The sequence below is a fragment of the Emydura macquarii genome, unplaced genomic scaffold (assembly GCF_026122565.2).
Source record: "Emydura macquarii macquarii isolate MOO-44397 ecotype Brisbane River unplaced genomic scaffold, CSIRO-AGI_Emac_v2 contig_1876, whole genome shotgun sequence".
Lineage (NCBI taxonomy): Eukaryota > Metazoa > Chordata > Testudines > Chelidae > Emydura > Emydura macquarii.
In genome coordinates, this window is record NW_027132013.1 from 20,990,582 (window position 1) to 21,015,668 (window position 25,087).

A 25,087-nucleotide genomic window follows, 5' to 3' on the forward strand; every position below is an offset into this window, starting at 1 on the left:
TGTTGCATGATTACCATACATAGTCTAATGCACCTCTAATAAGTTTCTATGTCTTTTTGAGGACAAGCAAGGTAGTATTTCTCATTTTGTATTGTCTCAAATAGATGAATCAGAACAGCCATATCATCTTATGTGGACAGATTTCGCAGTATAATAAAGATGTGCCTTATCCGCCCCCACTGCCTCCTGCAGTAGAAGAAATACAGAAAGCAAGAAATATCACAAGGTATATTTTTCTTTTCCCACCAGCTTCATGGTAGATTGAACACAGAATTCACATGTGCTGGTTAACATTATCAATATATGTGATCTCAGGAGAGGGCTTTTGGATCCACTCTCGGCATATTTGTGGCAGTACTGTGGATTATTGAAAAAGAGAAGGATTAGGTGATTTTGTGTTTACAGCTGTTTGTCTGTATCATAAATGTTTGGTGAGGAGGCCACTAAATGGGCAGAAGGGACACTGAGAATTGTGGCTGCAGAGTTAAAAGCACTTTAGTTGGCTGATATATGCCTCATCTGTGGTCACTTGCTTTATTCTTTGTCTGTCTGTCAATCTTTTTAATATGGGGAAGGAGTTACCATGGTTCTGTTACCAAATGTTCTGTACCTAGTGTCTTGTTTCCAAATGTAGTTATGTGGAAGGAGAGAAAGTTAAGTAGGACACTTTTTAGAAGGTAGCGTGATCACTGCATCTTCTACTTTTTAATACTAATTTTCTTTATTAGGTAAGAGGATATCAAATATGGCACAATACATATAGCAAAAAGATTCCTGAATGTAAATTGATGTGGATTCTCAGTTAGGCTTACACTAACATAAGACTACAAAGACAAAGCTCTGTTAGTGCGCAAGGTCCCCTTTACACCCATCCCATAATCACAGGTAATTGACAGTGTTTGATATGCTTATCTGATCCTAAAGGATGGTCCTTGCTATGACTATCCAGAACAGATGACTAATGCATCAGGTCTAACTTTTTCCGACCACTTCCAATCCTTTAATGGATCACCTCCCATCCTGTCCCACTAAAACTCCACATTACCTGGAGCATTCTACAGCTGAACGGGCTTTAGAAATAAACAGTGTATATATTGGTTTGAGATCTACTTCTCTAACTTAAGCATTAATTACAGTTGTATACTGTTCTGAAGTCAGTGGATTCCAGGCAGCCAGGATATGAATCTGATTCAAATAACTCTCAGGTAACTGCTACTGACTATACTCCCAAATCACAGAAAAGCATTCCATTCCTAATATATCCTTTTCTTTGGGGCAAAGTTTCCACTATAGAAATGTACAAAAGAAGTGAGCCTTACCCAGGAACAACTCTGCCCCTAGAAAAAGTTTAGTGAACATCTGCTTAGCCATATTGGAGATTCCTGTAACAGAGGCAGGGTGTTTCAGTTATATTGCACATGGATTAAATTTTAAAGTAACTTCATGAAAAACTACTCTATCAGAACTGGGAATGTACAGAATATTTGACAGAACCAGCTTTGTCTAATTCCTTCTAATTGCCAACTATCAAATTCAGTCAGAGTTTGTTCATTTTGAACGATGACTTGGTTGAGCAGTTGCGTGAATCCTCTTCTGAGCCTCAGCAATCTATATGCCATTCTTGCTTTGGCCTCCTGATATGGAAGTCTCAACAAAGACTCACTTATTTTATTTTTGGAATCCTATTTTATAAAGATTGATTCCTTCCTCCCAAGGTGGCAATATATCTTAAAATCATTACAGAATTTTTAAAGGAGATCATTGCATTGCTTCTGGGAGTTTCTGAAACTTCCATGAAGATGCAGGACAGACCCCTGGCAATAGTGAGGAGCAAAGTCCTATAAGTTCTTGCATTTAATGTGTTCTGGAAAGTTGGAGGTATATGTGTGGTTTCTGTGCGTTTATGTGAAAAATGTTCCTCTCCATTACTTTGGGTACATGTACACAATTTATTCACATAGAATATCTGATGAGCAATTAGATCCACATCCTCCGACCCACCCAAACCAAAATTTTTGTTTTATATAACTTGTATATTTAATTATTTACACCTGTGCAAAGTGGGCATGAAACACTAACAGACTTCACAGAGTTAAAGACAGTAGAGAATTGGGCCATCAGATAATCCTGTCAGTGTGTCACAGCCAGTTAGCACTGGTATCACTTTTGTTCTGATTACCACAGCAGCTATGACATGAGATGAAAAATTGTGGGGGCCAGAAAGTAAATATGATCTCATCATCTATCTTTTTTTGTTTGCTGTTTCCACTTGGAATGACCAAAAAAAAAAAAAATGGATAAAAAATTACCTGCGTTTTACAGTCACATATTAAGCTGATCTCTCTAGCAGAACTCCTTGGCTTCTACTCCTCCTTTCCACACTGTTTGAAATGTAGGCAGGATTACTTGTGTGACACCACATTGTTTCATCTAAAGCTTCCATTGTACAGAGTTGTATGAGCAAGCTTGCATAGCAGTTGTCTGCACTACATCTTACTATAGCTAATGCCACTAATCTTCAATCTTATGAATGTTACATTTGTCCACAAAATTGAAAAGATCTCAAAGGCTTTTGAAATATATTGACCAGCCATTCTCGCTATTAAATCATTCATTCTTTTCTTTCACAGGGAGAGGTTTCTTGTATTAAACTATATGGACAAACAAGAAACTAGTATTCTACAGCTCTGTCAGTGGATCAAAAAAGGGAAACTGAAGGTAGGAACTGAACCTGTACATTTTATTATGGACCTGAGACGTCTTTCAGGAAGACTAATTTCTTTATCTGTTGCTCCTTTCCAGTCCCAAATATCACTTTGACTGCAGTGCCTCACTTTGGAGAAGGAAGTGATAACACTCCTTAAGGCTTTTTTTTTTTTAATAGCAAGACTGCAAAAGGACAAATATAGCTACTTAGGATTTTGTATTACAGCAATAGGTCTTTTAGAAGCACACACAACTGATATCTAGATTCTATCTTTCTCAGAGAAAGCCAAATCTGAATTTTTTTGACATAAAGGTCCTAATCCAGAGTTGAAAAGTCACTCTTTATTCCTTTGTGGTGAGTAAGTGCCCAGTGTCCAGCTCTTCTCTCCCGAGGCCTACTGATGTTATATGGTCCCTGAACGGATCTGCTCATCCTCCCTGAATTTCATATTCATGTACATCCAAAGCTGCAGTAAAGTTCTCTCTTTCATTAAAGGGTTAATTAGCCTACAGGTTCAAAACAACCTACTTGAACAATAGAGCTACTTCCATCTTGACCAAAGGGTAAGGTCCAAAAGGGAGTACCTTCCTCTGTGGAATAAGAGAGTCCCTTTAAAAGCTTTGGTCAATGTTGTGGCAATTTTATGGCCCCTTTCAGCTACACACTGATTTTGGGGTGGAAAGTAACACGACCTATTCTTATTGACAGGTCAGAGAGACTGTGGTAAAAGGCCTGGAAAACATTGGGGGTAAGATGTTGCATCATTTTCTGGCATAATCTTTGCTGAAATATAGTTACAACACAACTTCCTCTCTCCTTTCCCCTTCCCCCAATTCAGATATTTGTCTCTGTCTTAGAACATGGTTTTAAAATTATTTGCCTAAACAAGGTCAAATGTCACTTAAAGAGAGGTAAAATAGCTTGCAGCCAATGGCTAAACAGTTTAAAAAAAACCCAGAAAACAAAAACAAAAACCAACCAACCAAAGAAAAGGGGCTTTGTACATCCAAGCTATAAAGCTAAAGAGTCAGCTCATTCAAAACTTGTGGTGTGAAAACTGAAATATTCTTATAGCAGGTAACAGCACAACCAGTGGGTGGGGGGGTGTCAGCAGGCCCATTTCCCGCTCTCCCCCACATCCCCCGTTGTGGGTGCAGTGGGGAGCGGAAGTGACAGGGACAGATGCCCCCGGGCTACCCAGCCGGGAGGTGGGGGGCCTGCCTGGCCCTTGAGTGGCCAGGGTCCCCACGGATCCCTCATTGTGCCCAGTGGGGGCGGATGGGCCAGGAGGATGGGAGGTGGAGGATCCGAGATGGTGTGGCCGCCAGGGATGTCAGTGGGGAGTGGTTCCGAGGAGGAGGGCCCGGCTGGCACCCCCCCACATGCTGGCACTCAGGGACATTACCCCCTCCATCCCCCCCCTCGGTATGCCACTGAGCACAACTTACATAATGAAAAGTTCCAGAGCGGTAGCTGTGTTAGTCTGTGTACAGCAAAAACAACAAGAATTCTGTAGCACTTTAAAGACTAACAAATTTAATTTCTGCAGTCAAGCTTTTGTGGGCTGTAACCCACTTCGTCAGATGTCTGCAGATGTCTTATGTCTTAATCCTGTTCGTCTTTAAAGTGCTACAGAACTCTCTTTGTTTTAACTTACATAATGCTTTAGTCCCACAGGGTCAGAGGAAAACCTTTAGGAACAAAACATTAGCTAAATCATATAGGTTATGTTTAATTTCAAAACATTAGCTTACTGTACTTCATGGATTTGTTTTAAAGGGACTTGGCCAACTGGACAGCCATATTTCATATTTGGTTTACCCAAATTTTACTTCTTATGTGAAGTTTTCATGTTTATTTCTAAAGCAGAAAGTATTTTATAAGCTGCCTCTTCACATCATGGCCAAAGCTTCAAATAAAAGCCTTTGCAGTAGACTTGCCAGGCATATGCCTTCCTCTTGTGTGTGCAGTGCATATTTGTCTGCATGGCATACCCTAACAACACTGCATACAATAGCTAAAAATTAACAGCTATAGTATCGAACAGAGGTCTGATCAGGCATTTTAAATGTTAAAACTACTAATTTATTAAAGTCTTGTTTAAGTTGCCTTTTGGCAACTTGTTACATTTTAACATTATGGTGTCTTTTAACTTAGTGTGTTGTAGGGGAATCTATATGTTTTAAGTCTAAACTTGATTTTTCTTTACATTGTTATAATCCAGTGAAGGAGGCTCTCAGGATCTTATCTAATATTTTTGCTTTTTTAAAAGAAAATTACCACATGGTAGAAATGTTTGTTTAATTGACATCCTAATAACTTGTATTATTCTTATTCTCTTACAGGGGCTTTCCAGACCATGATGACCGGAGGCAACATTGGAAAACAGATAGTGCTAGTATCTGAATAAATATCCTTGCCCCTTCATGTGAGTGTGGCCCAACAGGAAAAATAAACTTGACTCTTTATCTTGACTGCTGAGCAAATATTATTTTATTTAAATTAAACTTCCCTTTTGTTACAGAAGGCACCAACAACTAAAAACCCTCAAAGCCTGGATAGCAGAGATTCTTTGAGTGCTTGCTCATGTTGATTCCATGTAGATGTGCGCATGCCACACGCACAGTCACTGGAAGGTTTTTTTCCTGTTGGTATCCATAGGGTTGGCTCTGGTGCCCCCTGGAGTCACACCCTCATGGAGCCATACACAGAGCTCTGCTGACCACTCACCTCTTCAGTTCCTTTTTACTGCCTATGATAGTTGCTGGAACATCGCTCTTCTCTTGCTCTGCAAGTTCTTCCCCAGTGGATTTTTTCGTATGTACTTGTAAATAGTTAAGTTTTAGCGTTAGAAGTAATAGTTCATAGATTAGTTAGGATCCCACTTATTGGGTTCCCCCCGCTCTTTCCCTGGGGCCAGGGCATGCCTTGATTCCCTGGCTTTAAGCCATGTGGGGCCTGTAAGAAGCCTATGCCAAGAAATGATCCACATTCAACCTATCTGAAGTGCCTAGAGGAAACCCCTCAGAGGGTTTGCTGCAAGATCTGCAGGGGTTTCTGCCGTAAAACCCAAGAGGAAAGAAGCCAGAGATTGAAGTTTATTCTAATGGAGGCAGCTCTTAGACCCTCGGAACGAAGTCCGACAGAGCTGAAACCTAGCACTTTGGCTTTGGTGCGGAGCACATCAGCGTCGGTGAGGGATGTGATGCCAAGGAAGGACTCTACGCATAGAGAAGCTCGGCACTGGCATGCATCACTGGCACTGAGGGATGCTGCACTTGGAGACACAGCACCACTTTCAATACCCAGTCCTGTGTAAAAAACAAAAGAAGATGGACAGGACTCTCGGCAACACAGAAAACATCTGGGTGTAAAGGCTTGAGCCACTCCAGTGCCGGACCTTTGGGTGCAGCACCGTTGACTCTGGCTCTGCTTGAGGTGTCTGTGAAGTCCAGTGCCCTTGACCTCCCTGCCCAGGGAAAGCCTTGCAGAAGAATTGCAGCTCCCCTCCATGCTGGAAACCTTTGAGGCGGCGAGAGAGCTCAAAGAGGGCACAGCACAGACACCCCCTCTTAGGCAGGATCAAGACCAGGACCCCAGACCACTGGGTTAAAAAAAGTTCCCAGTGCCATCTATGGGTAAACCATCCATGATGCCACAGTCGCCAGCACTGCATGACCCTGGTTGCTTAGAAGTGAGCAGTACATCTCCGTCTCCAAGGTGGAGTCATACAGCTCAAGAAGGAGCCAGCACCATTCAGGCAGATAGCACCAGAGGGTTGAGATGGCACAACCCCTCTCCATGCCTTGGCCTCGTCAATGGCAGATGCTAGCCCAATGACCATTCTGGACCCTGTGGGCATTTCACCAGGCACAGGGGTCACACTCTGGACAGTCACTCTCGCTTGTTTACGAGATCAGATACATGGCACCATACACAGCACTGAACCCGGGCTGAAGCTGGCATCAACCCCAGCACTGAGCAGGACTTCAATTCCGATACCAAGGATGAGGAACTGGTATCGCAGGACCCCTTCAGTGCTGAAGGGCAAGAACAGAGCATGGTTTCCATCAGAGCTCCTTCTTCATCCCCGGAGCAGCTGGCGCCTACTGTGGACGACAGCAGGGTTCACCAGGAGCTGTTGCACAGGGTGGCACAGAACATGGGACTCTAAATAGAGGAGGTCGCAGATCCCATGGTTGACATTTTAGCTGTAGCTGGTCCCTCCAGGGTTGCTTTGCCACTAATGAAGACCATGACAACACAAAGTCCCTATGACAAACTCCAGCCTCTGCCTCCCACACCAAAGAGAGTGGAAAGAAAGTATTTTGTGGCCTTCAAGGACCATGAGTACCTTTACACTCATCCTCCATCGTGATCACTTGTTGTGGCAGCAGCTAATGAACATGAGAGGCAGGGTCAGCAGGGCCCCACGCCAAAGACACCAAGAAATTTGACCTTTTTATACTCTACCGGGGGGTTCCAACTCCACATTGCAAGTCAGCAAGCTATCGTAAGCAGATATGTTTTTAACACTTGGGAATCTATGGCCATGTTCGCGGAGTCAATACCACCAGACTTCAAGATGGAATTCATAGCCCTAGTAGATTAGGGTAAGGCTGTGGCAAAGGCCTCACTCCAGGCAGTACTTGATGTGGCAGAAGTGGCAGCCCATACCATGTTATCCGTGAAAAAGCTCCTGGCTACAAGCCTTGGGCCTCCCTCATGAGGTCCAACAAACTATCCAAGACTTCCCCTTTGAGAGACCAGCTCTGTTCTCCAAACAGATGGATCCTAAACTCTACAACCTTAAGGCCTCTCAGGCTATCTTAAAGTCCCTGGGCCTCCACACTCAGGTGCCCCAAAGGAGGCATTTCAAACCTCAATCCCTGCCTTGGCTTTATCAACATCAGCCTCGGCATGACTGTAATTGAAAGAGAGGCAAGAATTATAGGTGGGTGCCTCCTCAGCCTTCCTCCAGTCAAGGACCTGGACTTGTGAGACAATCATCTGGTCCCAAACAAAATTTTTGAGGGTGTGCCTGAAGATGATACACAAATCATACACTCGGATCTACCACCCCTTTTATTTTCAGACTGCCTATCTCATCTCTACCATGCATGGACCCAGATCATGTCAGACTGCTGGGTACTACATATGTATGCATTGGGTTACTTGCTCCAGTTTTCTTCCCTCCCTCCTACCTGACCCCCACCCTCCCCATCCCTCCTCAGGGACCCCTCTCATGAGCATCTTCTAATATAAGAGGTGCAAGCTCTCCTAAGAATAGGAACAGTGGAGGAGGTTCCTTGGGAGCTAAGGGCCAGGGGATTTTATTCTCAATATTTCCTAATTCTGAAAGCCAAAGGCGGGATCAGGCCTATCCTTGACCTGCGGAATCTCAACAAATTCATGAAGATGCTGAGATTCTGCATGGTCTCTTTGACTTGCATTATTCCCTCTCTGGATCTCATGAATTGGTATGCCACCCTTGATTTGAAGGATGCATACTTCCATGTGGCCATCTTTTCAAGGTTCCTCCAATTTGTAGTCAATCGGACCCACTATCAATTCACAGTCCTACCTTTCGGCCTATTTGTAGCCCCTCGCATATTCAGGTGTATGACAGTAGTCACTGCATTCCTGCAGAAGCGGAAGGTACAAGTCTATCCTTACCTCGACGACTGACTAGTCAAGGGACATACCATGGCACAGGCGGAGGCAGACGTGAACCTGATAAGATCAACCTTCAACAATCTGGATCTCTTGGTCAATGAGCAGAATAGAATTCATCGGGGCGGTGTTAGACTCAGTTCAGGCCAGCGCATTCCACCCAGAATCTCGTTTCCTGTTTCTATGTGGCATCACAGAGGACTTAAAGTGCTACCCCACCACCACAGCTCAAAATTGCCTGAAACTGTTGGGGCACATGGCGGCATGCACGTATGTAGTTCAGCATGCGAGATTACACCTCAGGCCACTTCAGGCGTGGCTAGCCTCAGTGTACCATCTGGGTTGGGACCACATAGACAGAGTAGTCTCACTTCCCCACCCCTGGTGATCAAGACCCTAGATTGGTGGCTCAACCCGTGCAGGGTATACGCAGAAGTACCTGTCTCCACACCTCACCCCTCACAGTGCCTAGTGATGGATGCCTCAGCAATGGCTGGGGAGCTCATCTAGGGGAGCTCAGATCCCAAGGTCTTTGGTCTCATGCAGAACTCTTACTCCAAATCAATGTAAGGGAACTGAGAGTGGTACACCTGGCCTGTCAGGCTTTCCAAGCCTATTTGGAAGGCAAGTTTGTATCAGTCATGACAGACAATACAACAGCGATATTTTATATAAACAGACAGGGTGGATCATGCTCCTCTCCCCTGTGCCTATAAGCCCTCAGGCTGTGTCTTTGGCAGAATTCCAGGCCCAAGTCCCTATCCAGGACATTTGCAGAGCAGCGACGTTGTCATCTATTCACACCTTCGCTGCACACTATGCTATTACACAGCATGCCAGAGACGATGCTGCCTTTGACAGAGCAGTACTACAATCTACAGGGCTTTGAACTTTGACCCCTCCTCCAATGGACCAGCTTGGGAGTCACCTATTTGGGAATTGACATAAGCGAGCACTCAAAGAAGAAAAAACAGTTACTAATCTTCTGTAACTGTTGTTCGAGATGTGTTGCTCATGTCCATTCCAAGATTCACCCACCTACCCATCTGTTGGAGTCAGCTGGCAAGAAGGAACTGAAGAGGTGGGGGAGTCGGCAGGGCCCTATATACATCGCCATGAGGGCGCTACTCCAGGGGACATCAGAGTTGACTCTACAGATACTACTAGGGGAAATACTTTCCAGCAGCTGTGCATGTGGTGCACACACATCTACTTGGAATCAACATGAGCAACACATCTCGAACAACAAGTTACAGAAGGTTAGTAACTGTTTTTTCTTGGACACAATGAACTCACCAGGTAGGGGTTTCTGGTCACCAGGGAGGCAGATCAGGAGGTAATCTGATAGAGGGGCTGGAAGATTATAAGAAGCAGAAGTTGTTCTGTTTGATCCCTCTCTTCAGCCTTATTCCACAAGTGTAAGTTGAGGGAAGATGCTGCAGGAGCAGAAAAGGCTGAGAGAGAGGACTCTGCCTGCCTGAACATAGATGGTATCTTATGGGAAGGATGAGCTAGAGTGAGGGGAAATGAATGTAGGATTTATTTATTTTTCATATAGATCTCTGTAATTCTCATGTGATTAAAGAGCAATAATATATTAGAACTCTAAGTAACGTGCCTGTATGTTATACACTACACCTACCACATGCTTCTTGAGAGAGCTAAACGGTAACCCAGAAGGCTCACACCTTTGGGTGGGATTCTGGGGCAGGTTGTCTTTAAGCTACTGGAGTATTTTGGGGTGATCAGGGTTGGACCCGAGTGTCTAGTAAGTGTATTGAGGGGCTCTGTTTCCATAAAAGGGTAACAGACCAAATTGGTGCCCAGAAAATGTATCAGAGAGGCTGAGAGGAAACTGTGCTACAACCTGGTGAGGCCTAGGGAAGCTTAAAACACTCAGGGATCAATAGGCTTTGATTTCCCCTTGCAGCAGTCTGGTGCATGGCTGGCAGTGGGAGGCCAATTGGATCTGCAACCAGGGCCATTTTATCCATTAGGCACAATAGGCACAGAACCTAGGGCCTACGAAATTTTTTTTTATATATAATTTTTTTATTTTTATTTAAAGAACTATTTATTAATAGCTTAAAATCAAATCAGTTATTTCGGTCAGGGGGCCTATGAAGGCAAGTGTGCCTAGGGCCTACGAAGGTCTTAAAACGGCCCTGTCTGCAACACAAGGTTATTAATCTTTAAATGTATAACCTGTTTTTTGTTTTACCAGTCACACTAAAGATTGCTTGCAGGTTAGGTAGCAGTAGCTGGCAATGAGCGAAAAGCCATTTTATTTATAGGCTTTTCTATGGTGTTCATCTCTGTAGTATCTAACCACACTCCAAACACTAACAAATATTTCCCTTGTAACAATCCTGTGCTGAATAACTGGGATACAGATGAGCAATAGAAGCTCAAAGATCATGACTTATCCAAGGTCATGTAGGAAGCTTGTGGTGAAGCTAGGAATAGAATGTAGATCTCCTGCATGCTAGTCCAGTGCAACACCCAAAAGTTGCTCTAGACCATCCTCTTCAGAACTACTAGCCCCTAATTCCTGGCAAATGAGATCCCAACTTGCATCATAGGTTTGCAGTGGGGAAATGGGACCTTTTAAGAGGAAGGAAAAGTCTTATGGCTCATAAGTGTCCCATATTTTATCTGTGGTTGTAACACTGTGGCTTCAGTGGGAAGATGTACAGATCCTAAACTACACTTTAGAAATAACTGCTAGGAATTTCATACCATCAGTACTGCACAGTCAAATTTATCCATTCTTCATACTCCATCACCAAAATGAAGGCTGGACTTGCCCCTGCAACACTGACAATTTGAAATTCCTAACAATCATCGTAAAGACCATTGTTCAAGGGACAGGCATGTACAAAGTTTCCAGAACCTGGTACATTTATTCTAAATAGGCTTTAGAATTCTCAGCTTAAAAAAAATCTTTAGGATTCACTATAATATCCATTTGTCACTCAAACCAGTTATTAGTGTTGCAAAAACCCCAACAACTTAGAATACCATTTTTTATTTGAAAGCCAGAGTGTAAGTGCAACACAACAACAATTCTGTAAATAGAGAATCACAAGTGAAGAAACTGAAAACATTTGGGGTGAGTAGGTAGACACAGACCTAGAAGCCTTCTCCTACCTGGTCAAATTTAACACTGCCACAGATCTTAAAAAACAAGGGCAGCAAAGCAGGTAATTTATTCTGTCCTTGTATTTTGCAGATATCCAGCTACATTTTCCACTGATGCTGTAGCAACCTGCATGACACTTGGAGGGAGGAGCTCAGAGCGCAGGAGGAAAGAGGTTGGAGGAGAGCAGGCGGCACCAGGAAGCTAGCTTGTGTTCACATAGTTGAATGCTAGCTCCAGTTACAGTGCCTCTGCAAATAATTCTTTTAATAAAGGGCCAGTTTAGTTTTAGAAACATGGAGAAATAAGTTATTACCCAGCATGTGGTTCATGGAACAGACATGAGTGAAAATTCCAAAAGGGCACAAATTGGCTTTAATGTACAGTAGATCTTGCTGAATGGGAATCCAGATTCTTATGGATGGGACCCAAATCAAATGCCCTATTCCTATATAAACAATGAATAAATATGGCAGCATGCCACCCTCCCCATCAGGTCCTGACCACCAGTAAGAGAAACATCAGAATATCCCTGCAGGGAAACTGACAGCAGCTGAGGCTAAACAGTTAATGGTCCTGAAAATTGCACGAATACAGCATTTTTGTGGAAGGGATTTTAACAAATGCTACGTCTTCCTTACTTTGCTACTGAGTTGCAATACTCACAGTATCAGTTTTTAAATGGACATGGAAGCCTGTCTCACATGGGCATTTCTATGTAAGAAGTTAGTTTTATATACGTTACTGATTTACTTCTACTTTTTTTTTTAACCATGGGCTTTTCTCATTTCTCCCTACTCTTAAGGATTTTCCTGTTTCTGTACACACCTTCCAAGTCTGATATATCAAATAGACTGCCTTACAAATGAGAATTTTACATGTCTCCCTTCAGACCCTGTCAGTATTGCTCCTGATTCAGCAACCGGTTTGCTGAAAAAGCCTTCTTTCTCCTTAAGGCTGAGAGAATGGGCTGCCTTCATTGTATTCCCAAATTCTGCCAATTATGGGATTGATGAACCCCCCCTTGCTTACCTCACCCAGGGTACCCTCATATAGTCAAAATTCCTGTATTATTCAAAGAAGACTTCCACTAAGGAAACTGTTCTTTACATTTATGTGATGTAATTCTAAGAGAGATACTATAATCACAGTAAAAACCCAACAAATGCTCTGAATGTCGTCTTATTCCTTTTCTCTGCTTCAGAAGTGGAAGGCAAAATTTAACTGGAAGCGAATTATCCCCTTTTCAGGGTCCCAAATCTGGATTTGTTTGTCCAAAGTACAAGGCTTGTATTTATGAACTGTGTTTGCCTTACGGCTGTTTCCACAGCGTGACCTGTTTATCTGGTAATCTTTTAGCTGACACATCTTATGGCAATAACATTCCTCTGGGAGTCTTTTTTTTTTTTTTTTTTAAAAACACAAGATAAAAAATAATATAGAAAATCATCAGTATTACTTCCTTCAGAGCAGTTGCTTAGTAATCTACCTAAGTCACAACTCTATCAGTGGGTGATGTGAGGAGTGATCCAATGTGAGATCATACTGCAGTATTGATCCTTTCCTTTCTAAAACAAAGTTTGGATGCTGCAGTCGGCTAGCCTATAAAGATGCTACTAGATTAGGGTGACCAGATGTCCCAATTTTATAGGGACAGCCCAATATTTGGAGCTTTTTCTTATATAGGTGCCTTCCCACACACACACACAAGGAGAGGATGCTGGCTGAGGAGGTGTTCTGCGACTGTGAAGCCTATTTCCATTCCTCCGTCCAATCACGTAGCTGGACAGAATTCATCTGGGCCACGTCGGCTGACTGTTCAGCTACTTTTGAGGAGCAGTGGGTGCTGTCTGGGGTTCTCTGCTCAGTGTCCCCTTCGGGTTCCCTCCATTTAGCCCTTTGATTTTCACACCTAGTCCTGTTTTCTCATTTTTTGCTCCTCTAAATTAGTTAAGTCCTAGGCCCAGTAGTTCCTCCCCTTAGGCTGGGGGAAGGGCTTTAGGCATGGGTGGGCTTGGGTCTGCCCACATCCCAGAACCCAAATAGTATTCCTCACCCCGTCCCAATTTTTCACATTTGATATCTGCTATCACCCTATACTAGACACACATGGCTAAAGAAGAAAAAAAACCCAAAGAAAGGGAAGATTGAAGGGAATCTCAGCAGGGTACTGCAGCTGTATATGGGAGCCTGATAAAGAAGCACATTTACATGTGTGAATCTTGGTTCTCTTTTATTTTTAAATACAAGGGAAAAATTGTTTAAAGTGTCCTAAATTACAAGCTATGAATACAAATCCAGATGTCTTTATTTTAATTGTATATGACTGACACTTACTATGTGTTTGCAGTGGTGTTGTAGCTCTGTTAGTCTATATCTTTTGTTGGTGAAAGAGACAAGCCTGTGACCTTCACAGAGCTCTTTTTCTGGTCTCTAACTTATACTGTGATTCTTCAGTAGACACTTATTTTTTGCATACTCTACCATTGGGCTCCGTTAATACAGGATGACTTATCACAGATACATAGGACAAATGCAGGACCTGTCAGAGTTAATAACAGCAAAGGGATGAAGATTTCTTCCATGTTGGTTTAATTTAGGCTGTGATTGGTGGTCTCTAAGCGCCCAGTCAAGAGCAGAGGACAGGTATAAATTCAGAGTTGTCCTCAGTCTGGTCATTGCTTATGAGGGTATATGAATGTTTAGGTTTGGGTTTTGTTGTTTGAGCTCCTTCCTCACTTACTGGAAAAGTTTGCTATTTAATTGGGAGCCCCTATTGGTGGCTGTGAAGTGCCAGATGATGTGGGTTCATGACTGGCACAGGAACAGTGAGCCTGCAGCCTACACAGATTAAACTGCTTCTGCAAGAGCTGTTAGCATTTGCCCCAACAGCAAAGATGGAAGGTCAGTGGTTTTCAAAGAGCTGAAAATCCAGTCAAACTCTTTAGTCTGTTTCCACGTAACTGATCTGTAGGAGACTCTTGTAAGATAGTACTTTTCAACATCAATGATATTTAAGGGACACAAATTTTAAATCATAAATAAACAAGTATCTCCCTTGCCATCACTGCCTTAAATTATTAAGAACTATTTCGAAATCAAGTGTACTTGTCCCTAGCTATTCTGATTTTTTTCCCTACTTCTTTGCCTATTGAGCTATTTAATTGTTTGTCTTATTTACAGTTAGTTTCATTTTCAGAGTCTTAGTGATGCAGTGTTCTGATTTCAAACACTGCAGGGGAATAGTTTTGTTTAAAAACATCTGTTTCCATTAGAATTTTTTAAAATTATGGAAACATTTCAGTTGATTTCAGGTTTCATAAGTTTGAGTTTACAAAACTTAAGTTTGGGGCCAAATTTATGTTGACAGTGACCTTTAGCATAGTGGTGTGGAAACATGAAGTTTGTCACAAAGATAGTTTGAGCATATAGCTGAAAGCTAAGAGGCAGTTAGGAATGCGCTGACCGATAAGCGTGGTCAGCAAGGCGTGGGCAAAGTTTTCTCTGAGGCTAAATAAGATAGATAAGTAAACTGCCTGACTGTTTCTTTTAACTGAAGTTGTATTTTTTCATTTTAACAATAAGCTATGCACATGCCTTTCTTTGTAACCAAATACAGAAAGTTCCTTGTATACGTGACACTGTTTGTGCAAACTCACCGTTATGTCTTCTTTTTACACATGCTTAATGCATTTTGCTGTATAACAATGACTTGGTAATAAGTCTTTATAAAAACCCTCACATGACGCAGATGTGGGGGGGGGGGGGGGGGGGCGCAGTTCAGCTAAAGCTGTTGCCCTGGGTAATTACCTTGTAATAAAGGTCTTTTCCTTACCCACCCAAACAGAAGTGAAGACTGTGTTTTCTTCCACAGTGGCTTATCCAGCCTACCTTTTCATATCTGGGAAAAAGTTTGACTTTAAAACTTAATTCTGAGTGGATGGTTGCCATCTTCCTAAACATTCCTTAGTGATGGCATAGGCGGCAGTCTCTACTCAGCTCAATCTAGGACTGAGGGTATGTGAATTTGCTGCCGTCAGCTTGATCTATCCGGATCGATTGAGCGGAAGTGAAGACCCGCTCCATCGATCTGGAAGTCAGTTCAATTAAACCACCTCCTCAAAAGGTGTTGCTGCACTGACGGAAAGTAGTTTCCTGTCGGTGCAGCACAGTGGAGATGGCACGCTCAAGGGAAGTTGCGAATCCTGTCTATTGCTGCCAAATTTCCGGGTAAGAGTAGACTAGGCCACAAGTAGCAGGTGTCACAGGTTGAAGTGCATTGGCAAAGATAGCAGGATCATTCACACTGTGATAGAGCCAGCCTTTTCTACCCTCCAAGAAAAATAATTAGAAAAGCCAGTGATATATACTAATGCAGAAAAAGACTCTCCTCGTTTAGGTCCAAATAGAATTCCTCCTGAAGTCAACAGGACACTTAACACTGACTTTCATAGAGGCTAAATAGAACCTTTACACATTAGTGGTAAAATCACGGCCCCTCTGCAATCAGTGGCAAAATTCCCATTAACTTCAGCAGGGCCCAGATTTCACCCCAGCTGTTTTGTGAAAGTATGCCGTGCAAAGAATGCCCAGAAGTGGCCTTTCCCTCTTATACATTGTGCCATCTGATCTGCTACTTTTTTGTAAAGGTTTGTTCACTGAGTGAGTGGAAAACACAGGTGACAACCGGTGAAGATTCAAGAAATTCTGCCCTCCTTTGGCAGTTAGGGCCTTGTCTCCACACAAAGATTGTTCACTCTGTATAATCTATAGTCTGGATCAGTGGTTCCCAACCTATGGCCCAGGGCCAAAAGTGGCCTGCGGGGGGCTTTCAAAGTGGCTCGCAGCTCCCCTCGCGGTGGCTGCAGAAGGGATCCTCTGCCTAAGGACCCAGGCAGAGCACATTTCCGTGGAGCTAAAAGACTGGTGCAGGCTCCTTGCTGGGAGATCCGTGCTGTAGTAGGGAGCACAGCAAAACGCTTCAAGTAGGTCCATAGGCGCTGGGGTCCCTGCTGGAGCCTGAGGGAGGGGAGCATTGATCTTCCATCCCCCCTGGCTGCAGTAGGGAGCCACTTCCTAAGGACCCAGGTGGAGCGCACGGGGCTACAGGACACATGTGGTTTCCCTGCTGCAGCCAGGGAGACAGATCAGCGATGATCAGTGATGATGAGTCCTTGCTGAACTCCTTCCGTCTGGCTGTAATGAGGGGGGCCCTGCTGGCAGAGACTGGTGGCCCTTCAGGGTCATAAAAATTATATCTCGAGCAAAAAAGGTTGGGAATCACTGATCTGGATGCTATTATATAAGTAATCAAGATGCCCTATACAGCTATTCCTGTATAGGAAGGGGAATAAGTTATGTTAGTAGAAGGCACTTTTCTACGACTAGAATGAGACTACAGTAGGGGTTGTACACATTTAACTATTACAATACAAGAAGTACCCCTCACAGCCACAATAGTTAAACAGGCAGAGAAAACATGCATAGATCAGGCCTTATTCTTACGAAGGGAAGTTTATATTAAAGTTACAGAGTCAACTTGAAAGATACTAACAGCTAAAAACTTTGTATCACTTAAGATTATTGAGGCTACTTAGGGAGGAAGACCATTCTCTATTCAGAGTTTTTGTGTATTTGACAGAAATTTATATGTAGTCCACTGACTAACAGAAAAGCCCCTTCATAAACAAACAGGAGCAGAAAAACCACTATAGTCACCTTTTTAAAAAGGCACTTTATGAAAAATTTCAGGCTATACTTTTTTTAAAAAAAGATCAGTCACTTCAAATTAACTTTTTAATACATAGTTCCAAATGCAAGTTAATAATTATAAAGGGGCAGCAATAGCCATTCTTCCCTCCTCCACAGTTATTTTTTAAAATACATAGAATATAGCAATTGAAGCATTTACAGTGAAAAATGGGTTTGTCACAGCATGGTATTAATGCCTGCTGCCAATGTGTTAAGACTTAGCAGCATGTTTCCATGGTCTGTCCTTTGCTTTGCTCTCTTCCAGTACTTCTGTTCTGTCTCCTCCTAATGAACAGCTTGGCAAGGATGCTCTTGACTTCAAAAGACTGTTGTATTCTCATGCCTGCCCCAAAACAGCCAAACAGTATTATGTTGAAGGAAAAAAGAACTGTGTGTTACCAATAATGAATGCCAGAAAACATTTTCTTTTGCGCAAGGGAAAAAAACCCCTGGTGATTCATGAAGAAAAAACTGTATCATATGCCATGAGGACTGTCTGATCTTATATTGAGTCTGAAGAATGATCAAATGTATTTTAGGATAATACCAGGTCCTCTACTCAAGAGAAATGTACACTGGTGACAATGATCAAATGAGTTTAACTCTGAAATGAACTCACTCACATGGGCAACTTGGGGAGGTGGGCCTGCTACTACTGGGACATCTCAGTACAGTCCAGTCGTTGATTTACTCCACTTTTCTAGCTAAGATGCTCTTCTTTGTAGACTGGCTGACTTGTATACCCCACAGTTAGCCTTTTTATGGATGCCAGTAGGCACAGGTTCACATAGGGAATTGGTGATATGCTCTGACAGAGGAGTTGCATTAATAATAGGCATGTCAGCTATTGTGTTGCTATGGAATATTACCGTACTTGTATTGTGGTGGCTCACAGGGGCTCCAGTCATGGATCAGGGCTAGATCCTGTATAAACACATAAGAAAAAGATGGTCCCTACCTCAAAAAGTGATAGTCTAATAAGTATAGTGTAGTCTGTGATACTCTTCTGTCTGTATAGTAAAATACAGTGATTTGTTTTATTAAGTTAATTTCTCCATCTTTAGATTTAGGGCAACATTTATTGTATTCTGATTTTTATATCCTCCAGCATATTTTGCATCTTTTAAGATTGTGAACTATCAATTACATTCTCCTTTATTTGTACTTCCAGCTGCTTCTAATTTAGTTGTTGACTTTCATATAGCTAACTCATATTAATTCTGTGCTTCCAAGAAGTTTCAGCCTCAAATAATGGACTTTTAAGGAAACTTTTTTTAAATGGAGCATTTTAAATTGAACCATTCTATGAACTGTTGCAAGGAGAATAAATATGTTCCTAGTAATACAGCACTTGACAAGGTGGTTGGGGTAGGAGAAAGGAAATCTGGTTTATGGCTAGACAGGATCAAGTTTTACTTCACTACTTTACTTTACTTTAATTACAGGCAATTAAAAAAAAGAAAAGACTCACATGATTTCTATACACAGGCTAAGGCAGAGGTGTTTCCTATTATATGTGAGACTCCAGGTTTTTATAATGTTCTCATCACTATGTTATCGGATAGTGATGGCCCCGTAAAGCTCACACCACTATCCCTCAAAGTTCCTTATACTGTTACTCATGTAGGTATTTAATTCACCCCATCATCTGCTTTTCTCAGCATCTGGTTCTTATCTGGGTGTCTTGAGCTTTGGATATCAGAGCTATAGAACTGGAATATTCACCTCTGGTTACATAATTCTTTATCACTCAACAGCACTCCTGCTGGTCATATTAAGAGTGGCACTAATAGGCTCATAAGAGAATTCAACCAACCAATTCTCTGGAGCTGAAAAGTGAACCAGACACTAGGATATTGACGTTAGGACCATTAAGTATATAGAATATAGATATTCAGGCCTGCCTGTAAAGGCCCATGTTTTGTAAGTATATCTTTATCATTTAGCTGGCTATAGGGGTATAAAACAAAGAATTAAAACTACAGGCCTTCTCTCACTGTGACAGTCTGAGGCCTTGTACTGTGGCTCAGACGCAGGAGTGGTGGCCATAAGCTGGGAAGCATGCAGTCATATACGCACATTCCAACATAACATCTAATACCAGGCTGTTAAGACAGTGATCCAGTCTAACACCTTCAGATAAAGAAAAGATCCTAGAATGTGTAAAGGAAACTTGGTTTGATAGCATTCTGTCTGGCAAAAGAATTATTTATTAACAGTTGTGGTTGTAAAATCTACACTCCTTATTGTTTTGTCTTTATGGTACCCAATTCTCTATTATCTATTTTAATGATTTCTGTCTGGTTCTTTGATTGTTTCTGTCTGTTGCATAACTAAGTGTGATCAGTTAAAGTGGTGGGATATGATTGGTTAGAGAATTATGTTACAATATGTTAGGATTGGTTAAAGAATCATCTTGTAATATTGTTAAATAAGTGATTGGTTAAGATACATTATAAAAACTGAGGTAAAACAGTAAGTGGGGGGAAAGATTTATTGGTGTAAAGGATTGGGGGGTCCTAATGGATGCTTGCTTGAAAAGATCCCAATAAACCTGTCGTATTGCCAGCTGCTGGACTCTGGACTTCTGCTTCCGTCAGCGAACTAAGAACTAAAAGGACTGGGGGGATCCTAACAGTTGAATCCATAAATAAGTTGTAATAAACAGAAAAGCAGGGTCATCTCAGAACAGCTTCTTGTCACAGGCTATAGAATTAGATCACAAGATTAGAAATGTCATACCATCACTTCCTGTTCTCCCTGATCTGATAATAGGAGTATTAGTTATGCCAGCTTTGCACAATGAGTAAAAGATCATTAGATATTCATTACTCCTCTAGGTAGCTAGGTTTTGTTTCTGGACTTGTAAACTTGCTTAATTTTCGTGGCTGATTTATGTGGCAGCACTGGTGAGCTGTGGTAAGCAGTGCAAAGTATGCTCTAAACTATGTGCAAAACACCAGGCTTCACTTGTACAACTGATTACTCAGATTACTTTATATTACCTCCTCCTCCCCTTTGTAGTGTCAATCATTGAGAAAAACATTAAAAAGACAGAAGTGTCACGTTTTAGAAATAACCACTCCATGTTTTTAAAAAAATGGGTTTTTTCCCTGAAATTGTTATTTTTCTGTACATTCTATTCCATTTACTTCTGGATTGTTGTTGGATATTTTTTGGTTTTTTTGCTGGTGAATTAGGAGATTCTTCCGTGTACACAAGCAAAAAACCCCACAATTCTAAGGGAGCTGTGCTGATGAGATCTGTGCTCTTACTGCTTAGAACTTGCATATGATTTCATGTTCAAGGTACTTAAACTTTGCACTTCATAACAGCCCTGTGAGGCAGGCAAGTATTCTCTCTACTTTACAGATAAGAAGGAGTGACACAAAGGAGTTCAGTGGCTGCCCAGAGACATAAACAAACGGTTTGTCTACACTTCAAGCTGGGGCTGTAATTCCAAGCTTGTGGAGACACACGGTGCTAGCTCTCATTGCTTAAAAATAAAGAGTGTAGCCCCTGTCGCTGTTCACACCAGTGTGGCTACACTCTATGTTTAGTGTGCTAGTTCAGTGAGAGAGTGCTAGAATGGCTCCTTGAGTTGGGAATACATCCCCACTTGGAAGTGTAGACACACATCCAAAGTGTCAGAGCTGAGATTACAATTAGGGACTTCCTGATTCTAGTCCTGTACCTACTCTATTACTCTTTCTGATACCTGGGGGCAGGAAAGTTTATAAATATGAAACACTTCAAGCTTTTCATCCATATATCTCAAAGTGTATTATATCCACCAGCTGGAGAAACTTAAGAGTTGAGAAGTTCAATGACTTACCCTACATCACACATCAGGTCACATATCCACAGTCTCCTGACTTCCATTCCTGTGCTCTAGCCATTGACCCACATTGCTCCACCTAGATCTTTCATCCCTGAAGATATCCTACCTCCATTCTTCTCTGCTATGGATGCCTTACCCTGACCATCACAGAGCCTCCCTTTAACACCAATCAACACAGCTCTTTCACTAGTCAGATGTGGGTCATTGTTGGGAGAAAAGACGCAGAAACACAGCACACTGCCTCTGTTCCGCACTGTCTGAACAAGAATAATAGAGCATGACGGACTGACACACACACACACACACACACACACACACACACACACACACACACACACACACACACACACACACACACACACACACACACACACACACTAGATTTTGAGTTGCTTTTTTTGATTTTGATATACAGCAATATAAACATCAAGAAGTCTCGTTAGAACAAACCACAGTAACACTTCATGTAAAGTCCTGCAACAGTGGCCTTCGTTATAGTCAATGCTGTCTTTAATGACATCCAATCACACTAAGTGGTTTTAGTAGACCCATGTGTAAACATTGAAATAAATAAATAGCAGCAGAGTTCCAATAACTCATTATAAAGAGCCACTCCTGAATTTTTTCTAGTTTTATAAAATTAGGAATTTAATAAATTAAAATATTTTTTCCATTCAGTAATCAGGAAACATTGCCATCTATCAAACACATAGGTCCACTCTACCACAGAAAACCCCATTACCACAAAGTTCTGAAGCAATTCAGGGACAGCTTCAGATCTTATTTAATTGTTTGGGCTGTAGTGAAATGCAGCCATACAAACCTGCAGTTCACAGTTTCACAATTTAACTCCAAAAGAACTTTGAATACCTTCATCAGGCATCAAGAGCTCTGAGCGTTTTTCAGTTCTACCATGAAAATTCTCAGCTCAGAAGAGCTCAGTGTCCAGGTTTTACGGATCAGAACTATGGTCAGTATCACCAGCCAGGTCTTCATTGGGGACAGGAAGAAAGCCAGAGTCCCATAGGTCCGTTGCAGGAAGTAGCAGGAATAGATCTGCCAGGCCAGCAGGAGCACCATGGTTAGGTGGATTGGTACAGCTAGGAACTGCCTTACATGACAGATATGAGAGCAGAAGCTGTGTCCCTGGCATCGTAGTAACAAGCACCAACACAGGTAAGCCATCAAAGGCAAGTTAAAAAATACCATCTGAAAAGGGGAGCAAAAAAAAATGAGAATTTAAATGTGTCAGGTATGTTATACTGAGCAAATCAGACAATGGAAAGATACAAGAGGGCATAATAACTGTCCCAGAGACTGATCTAGTAGCCAGCAATAGCATTCCAGAGGGTGCAATTCCTCGAGTTAGAGTCTTCCATGGAGACTGTTGGTGACTGGGAAAATTGGGAAGGCATTAAACTCAGACTGGTGAAAGTGGGAGCTCCTATTTAGCAGTGAAACCTACCAACCAATTTGAAGGGTTTGCAAAAACTCTAAACCACTCAGTCCTCCTTGGCTGGAGCATAGCAGCTCAAGTGTGATGCATTGTGGCAAGAGGAAAGTGGAAAATCTGGGGGTCCTTTGCTTCCAGCTGGTATACGGAAGAGTTAAAGGAAAATCAAACAGAGGGAAAGAAATAAAAGGCTGTGGGGGCGGGGGTGGGAAGCTACATTGCTTTTCCTTTCTGCCCCCTCCGTAAGGCTGAGAAAGAGTGTAAATTAATGATTGCTAACAGGAAGCCTAAGGCCAAGATTTACTGATGATATTTAAGAAGGAAAACAAAGGAGCATCAATAAGTCAAAATTTCACAGGAGAGTGGGGAAAAAATTGATGGAACTCCCCATGAATGTTCCCCCCTTTTAATATTTCCAGTTTTCTCTTGCCCATTCTAGACCTGTTCCTTCCTCCACTTTTGCTAGCCTGGAGGGTTTGGATGTGTTATGTGTGTTGAAACATCACCTCTATAATAGAGCTAACTACCATGAAGGCAGTGGCAGTTACTCTACTAGATACCAGTTAAAGCTGCAATTTGTATCACATCCACTCCTCCTAGAGACCCAGAAGTGTGCATATTCCCATGCAAATTTCAGCTGCAAATTTCAATCTGATGTATCTGATTCTCGTTGTCCAACCAGGCTTTGAAACAGAGCAACAGGTACGACTGGTCTTCCAAATGGAACCAGAAGCCTGTTGAAGGATTTTGTTTTCTTCTGTGGATGAAAGAAGCTGGCAAGAGGGAGCTAAAGGGAAGAAAGAAAGGGCTGCAAATTAACCAACGGCCAAAGACAGAAAATAAATAGAATTTAAAAATTAAGAAGAAAACAAAATTGAGTTTCTGGTAACACACATGGGTAGGTGTTCTGTTGAATGGTTTTCCCTCTAGAAAATTCATTTGCATACTATGCTGCCAGGAAGAACTTTTCTATAGTGTTTTTAGTCCCTAAGAAATGATGCTATCAGGGGAGAGAAGGGTGAGCTTTCAAATGCTCTTCTGTATCTTGAAATGGCTAGTTTTATTCTGTGATGTGAGAGTTTCGGCACTGACACACATTTATAAAGAGATGCTGGAGTTTTAAGAGTCCACTTTAGCAAATACCTAAGGGCAGGGGCAGGAAGGCAAAAACTGGGCGTCTAGTGTGACAATTTCTGGGACTCTGATACTGCAAAGGGGAAGAGAGGAAGGAAAATACTTGACTTTAATGAAAGAGATCCTACCTCACAACTGAAGCATAGAAAAAAAAATCTTCCTAATTATCAGGAAAGAAGGAACAGCACTGATATAATTAGCTAAACAAACCAACTAGGAAACAGGAAGCTTGTTGGCAAAATAAAGGAATTTAGAGCACCAATATATTAAGGATGTTTTTCTAAAAGATATGCTCTAGGAATTATTTTGGGGGAAGTTCTATGGCCTGTGTTATACAGGAGGTCAGACTAGATCATCATAATGATCCTCGCTGGCCTTGGAATCTATGAAAAAAGCCCTATATCTACCCTTAATCAGACATCCAGATGACAGTTCCATCTCTCTTGTAGGGTCTCAAATGGCCTCCATATTTGCCAGGCAGGTAGCTCTGGGGTTAGCTCACGTTCTTAACCCTTTGACTCCAAGACTACAGATTTCCTGACCAATATCACAGTCAATAAAGGTGTACACTATAAAACACCTGTGTTGAATTGGCTATACAGACTAAGGGCAGAAACTACTAAATGTTCTCCATGTAACCTACCAAATTCCATTTAAACTGTGGTCTCAGTTTGAAAGATCAATATCTTGACCACTATATCATAGAATCATAGAGTTGGAAGAGACCTCGGGAGGTCATCTAGTCCAACCCCCTGCTCAAAATCAGGACTAACCTCAGCTAAATAATCCCAGCCAGGGCTTTGTCAAGCCGCAGCTTAAAAACCTCTAAAGATGGAGATTCCACCACCTCTCTAGGTAACCCATTCCAGTGCTTCGCCACCCTCCTAGTGAAAAACTTTTTCCTAATCTCCAACCTAGACCTCCCTCATTGCAACTAGAGACCGTTGCTCCTTGTTCTGTCATCTGTCACCACTGAGACCAGCCTAGCTCCATCCTCCCTGGAATCCCCTTTCAGGTAGTTAAAGGCTGCTATCAAATCCCCCCCTCATTCTTCTCTTTTGCAGACTAAACAAGCCTATTTCCCTCAGCCTCTCCTCATAAGTCTTGTGCTCCAGCCCCCTAATCATTTTTGTTGCCTTCCGCTGGCCTCTCTCCAACTTCTCCACATCCTTTTTGTAGTGGGGGGGACCAAAACTGGACACAATACTCCAAATGCGGCCTCACCAATGCTGAATAGAGGGGAATGATCACTTCCCTCGATCTGCTGGCAATGCTCCTACTAATGTAGCCCAATATGCTATTAGCCTTCTTGGCAACCAGGGCACACTGCTGACTCATATCCAGCTTCTTATCAACTGTTATCCCCAGGTCGTTTTCTGCAGAACTGCT

At 42.2% G+C, this 25,087-nt stretch overlaps 2 protein-coding genes across 17 annotated transcripts in view; one reads left to right on the top strand and one right to left on the bottom strand.

Moving 5' to 3' along the window:
• PTGR2 (prostaglandin reductase 2) overlaps positions 1–11,843 on the top strand; it is a 36,193-nt gene extending 24,350 nt beyond the window's left edge. For 4 of the 5 annotated variants that reach the window (XM_067557885.1, XM_067557882.1, XM_067557884.1 and 1 more), the window contains 4 exons: positions 105–226; positions 2,631–2,718; positions 3,416–3,455; positions 5,053–5,181. In XM_067557885.1, coding sequence (XP_067413986.1) covers positions 105–226; positions 2,631–2,718; positions 3,416–3,455; positions 5,053–5,117 — 315 coding nt within the window. In that variant the 3' untranslated portion in view covers positions 5,118–5,181. Of the gene's footprint in view, positions 1–104; positions 227–2,630; positions 2,719–3,415; positions 3,456–5,052; positions 5,182–11,612 lie in introns of those variants that run through there. The other variant, XM_067557883.1, reaches the window with a different exon arrangement.
• A 5,393-nt stretch (positions 11,844–17,236) lies between these two features.
• TMEM62 (transmembrane protein 62) overlaps positions 17,237–25,087 on the bottom strand; it is a 39,646-nt gene continuing 31,795 nt past the window's right edge. For 7 of the 12 annotated variants that reach the window (XM_067557890.1, XM_067557889.1, XM_067557893.1 and 4 more), the window contains 2 exons: positions 21,982–22,320; positions 17,495–18,194 (listed from right to left, as the gene is read on the bottom strand). In XM_067557890.1, coding sequence (XP_067413991.1) covers positions 21,994–22,320 — 327 coding nt within the window. In that variant the 3' untranslated portion in view covers positions 17,495–18,194; positions 21,982–21,993. Of the gene's footprint in view, positions 18,195–21,716; positions 22,321–22,833; positions 23,352–25,087 lie in introns of those variants that run through there. The other 5 variants (XR_010921642.1, XM_067557892.1, XM_067557888.1 and 2 more) reach the window with 5 other exon arrangements.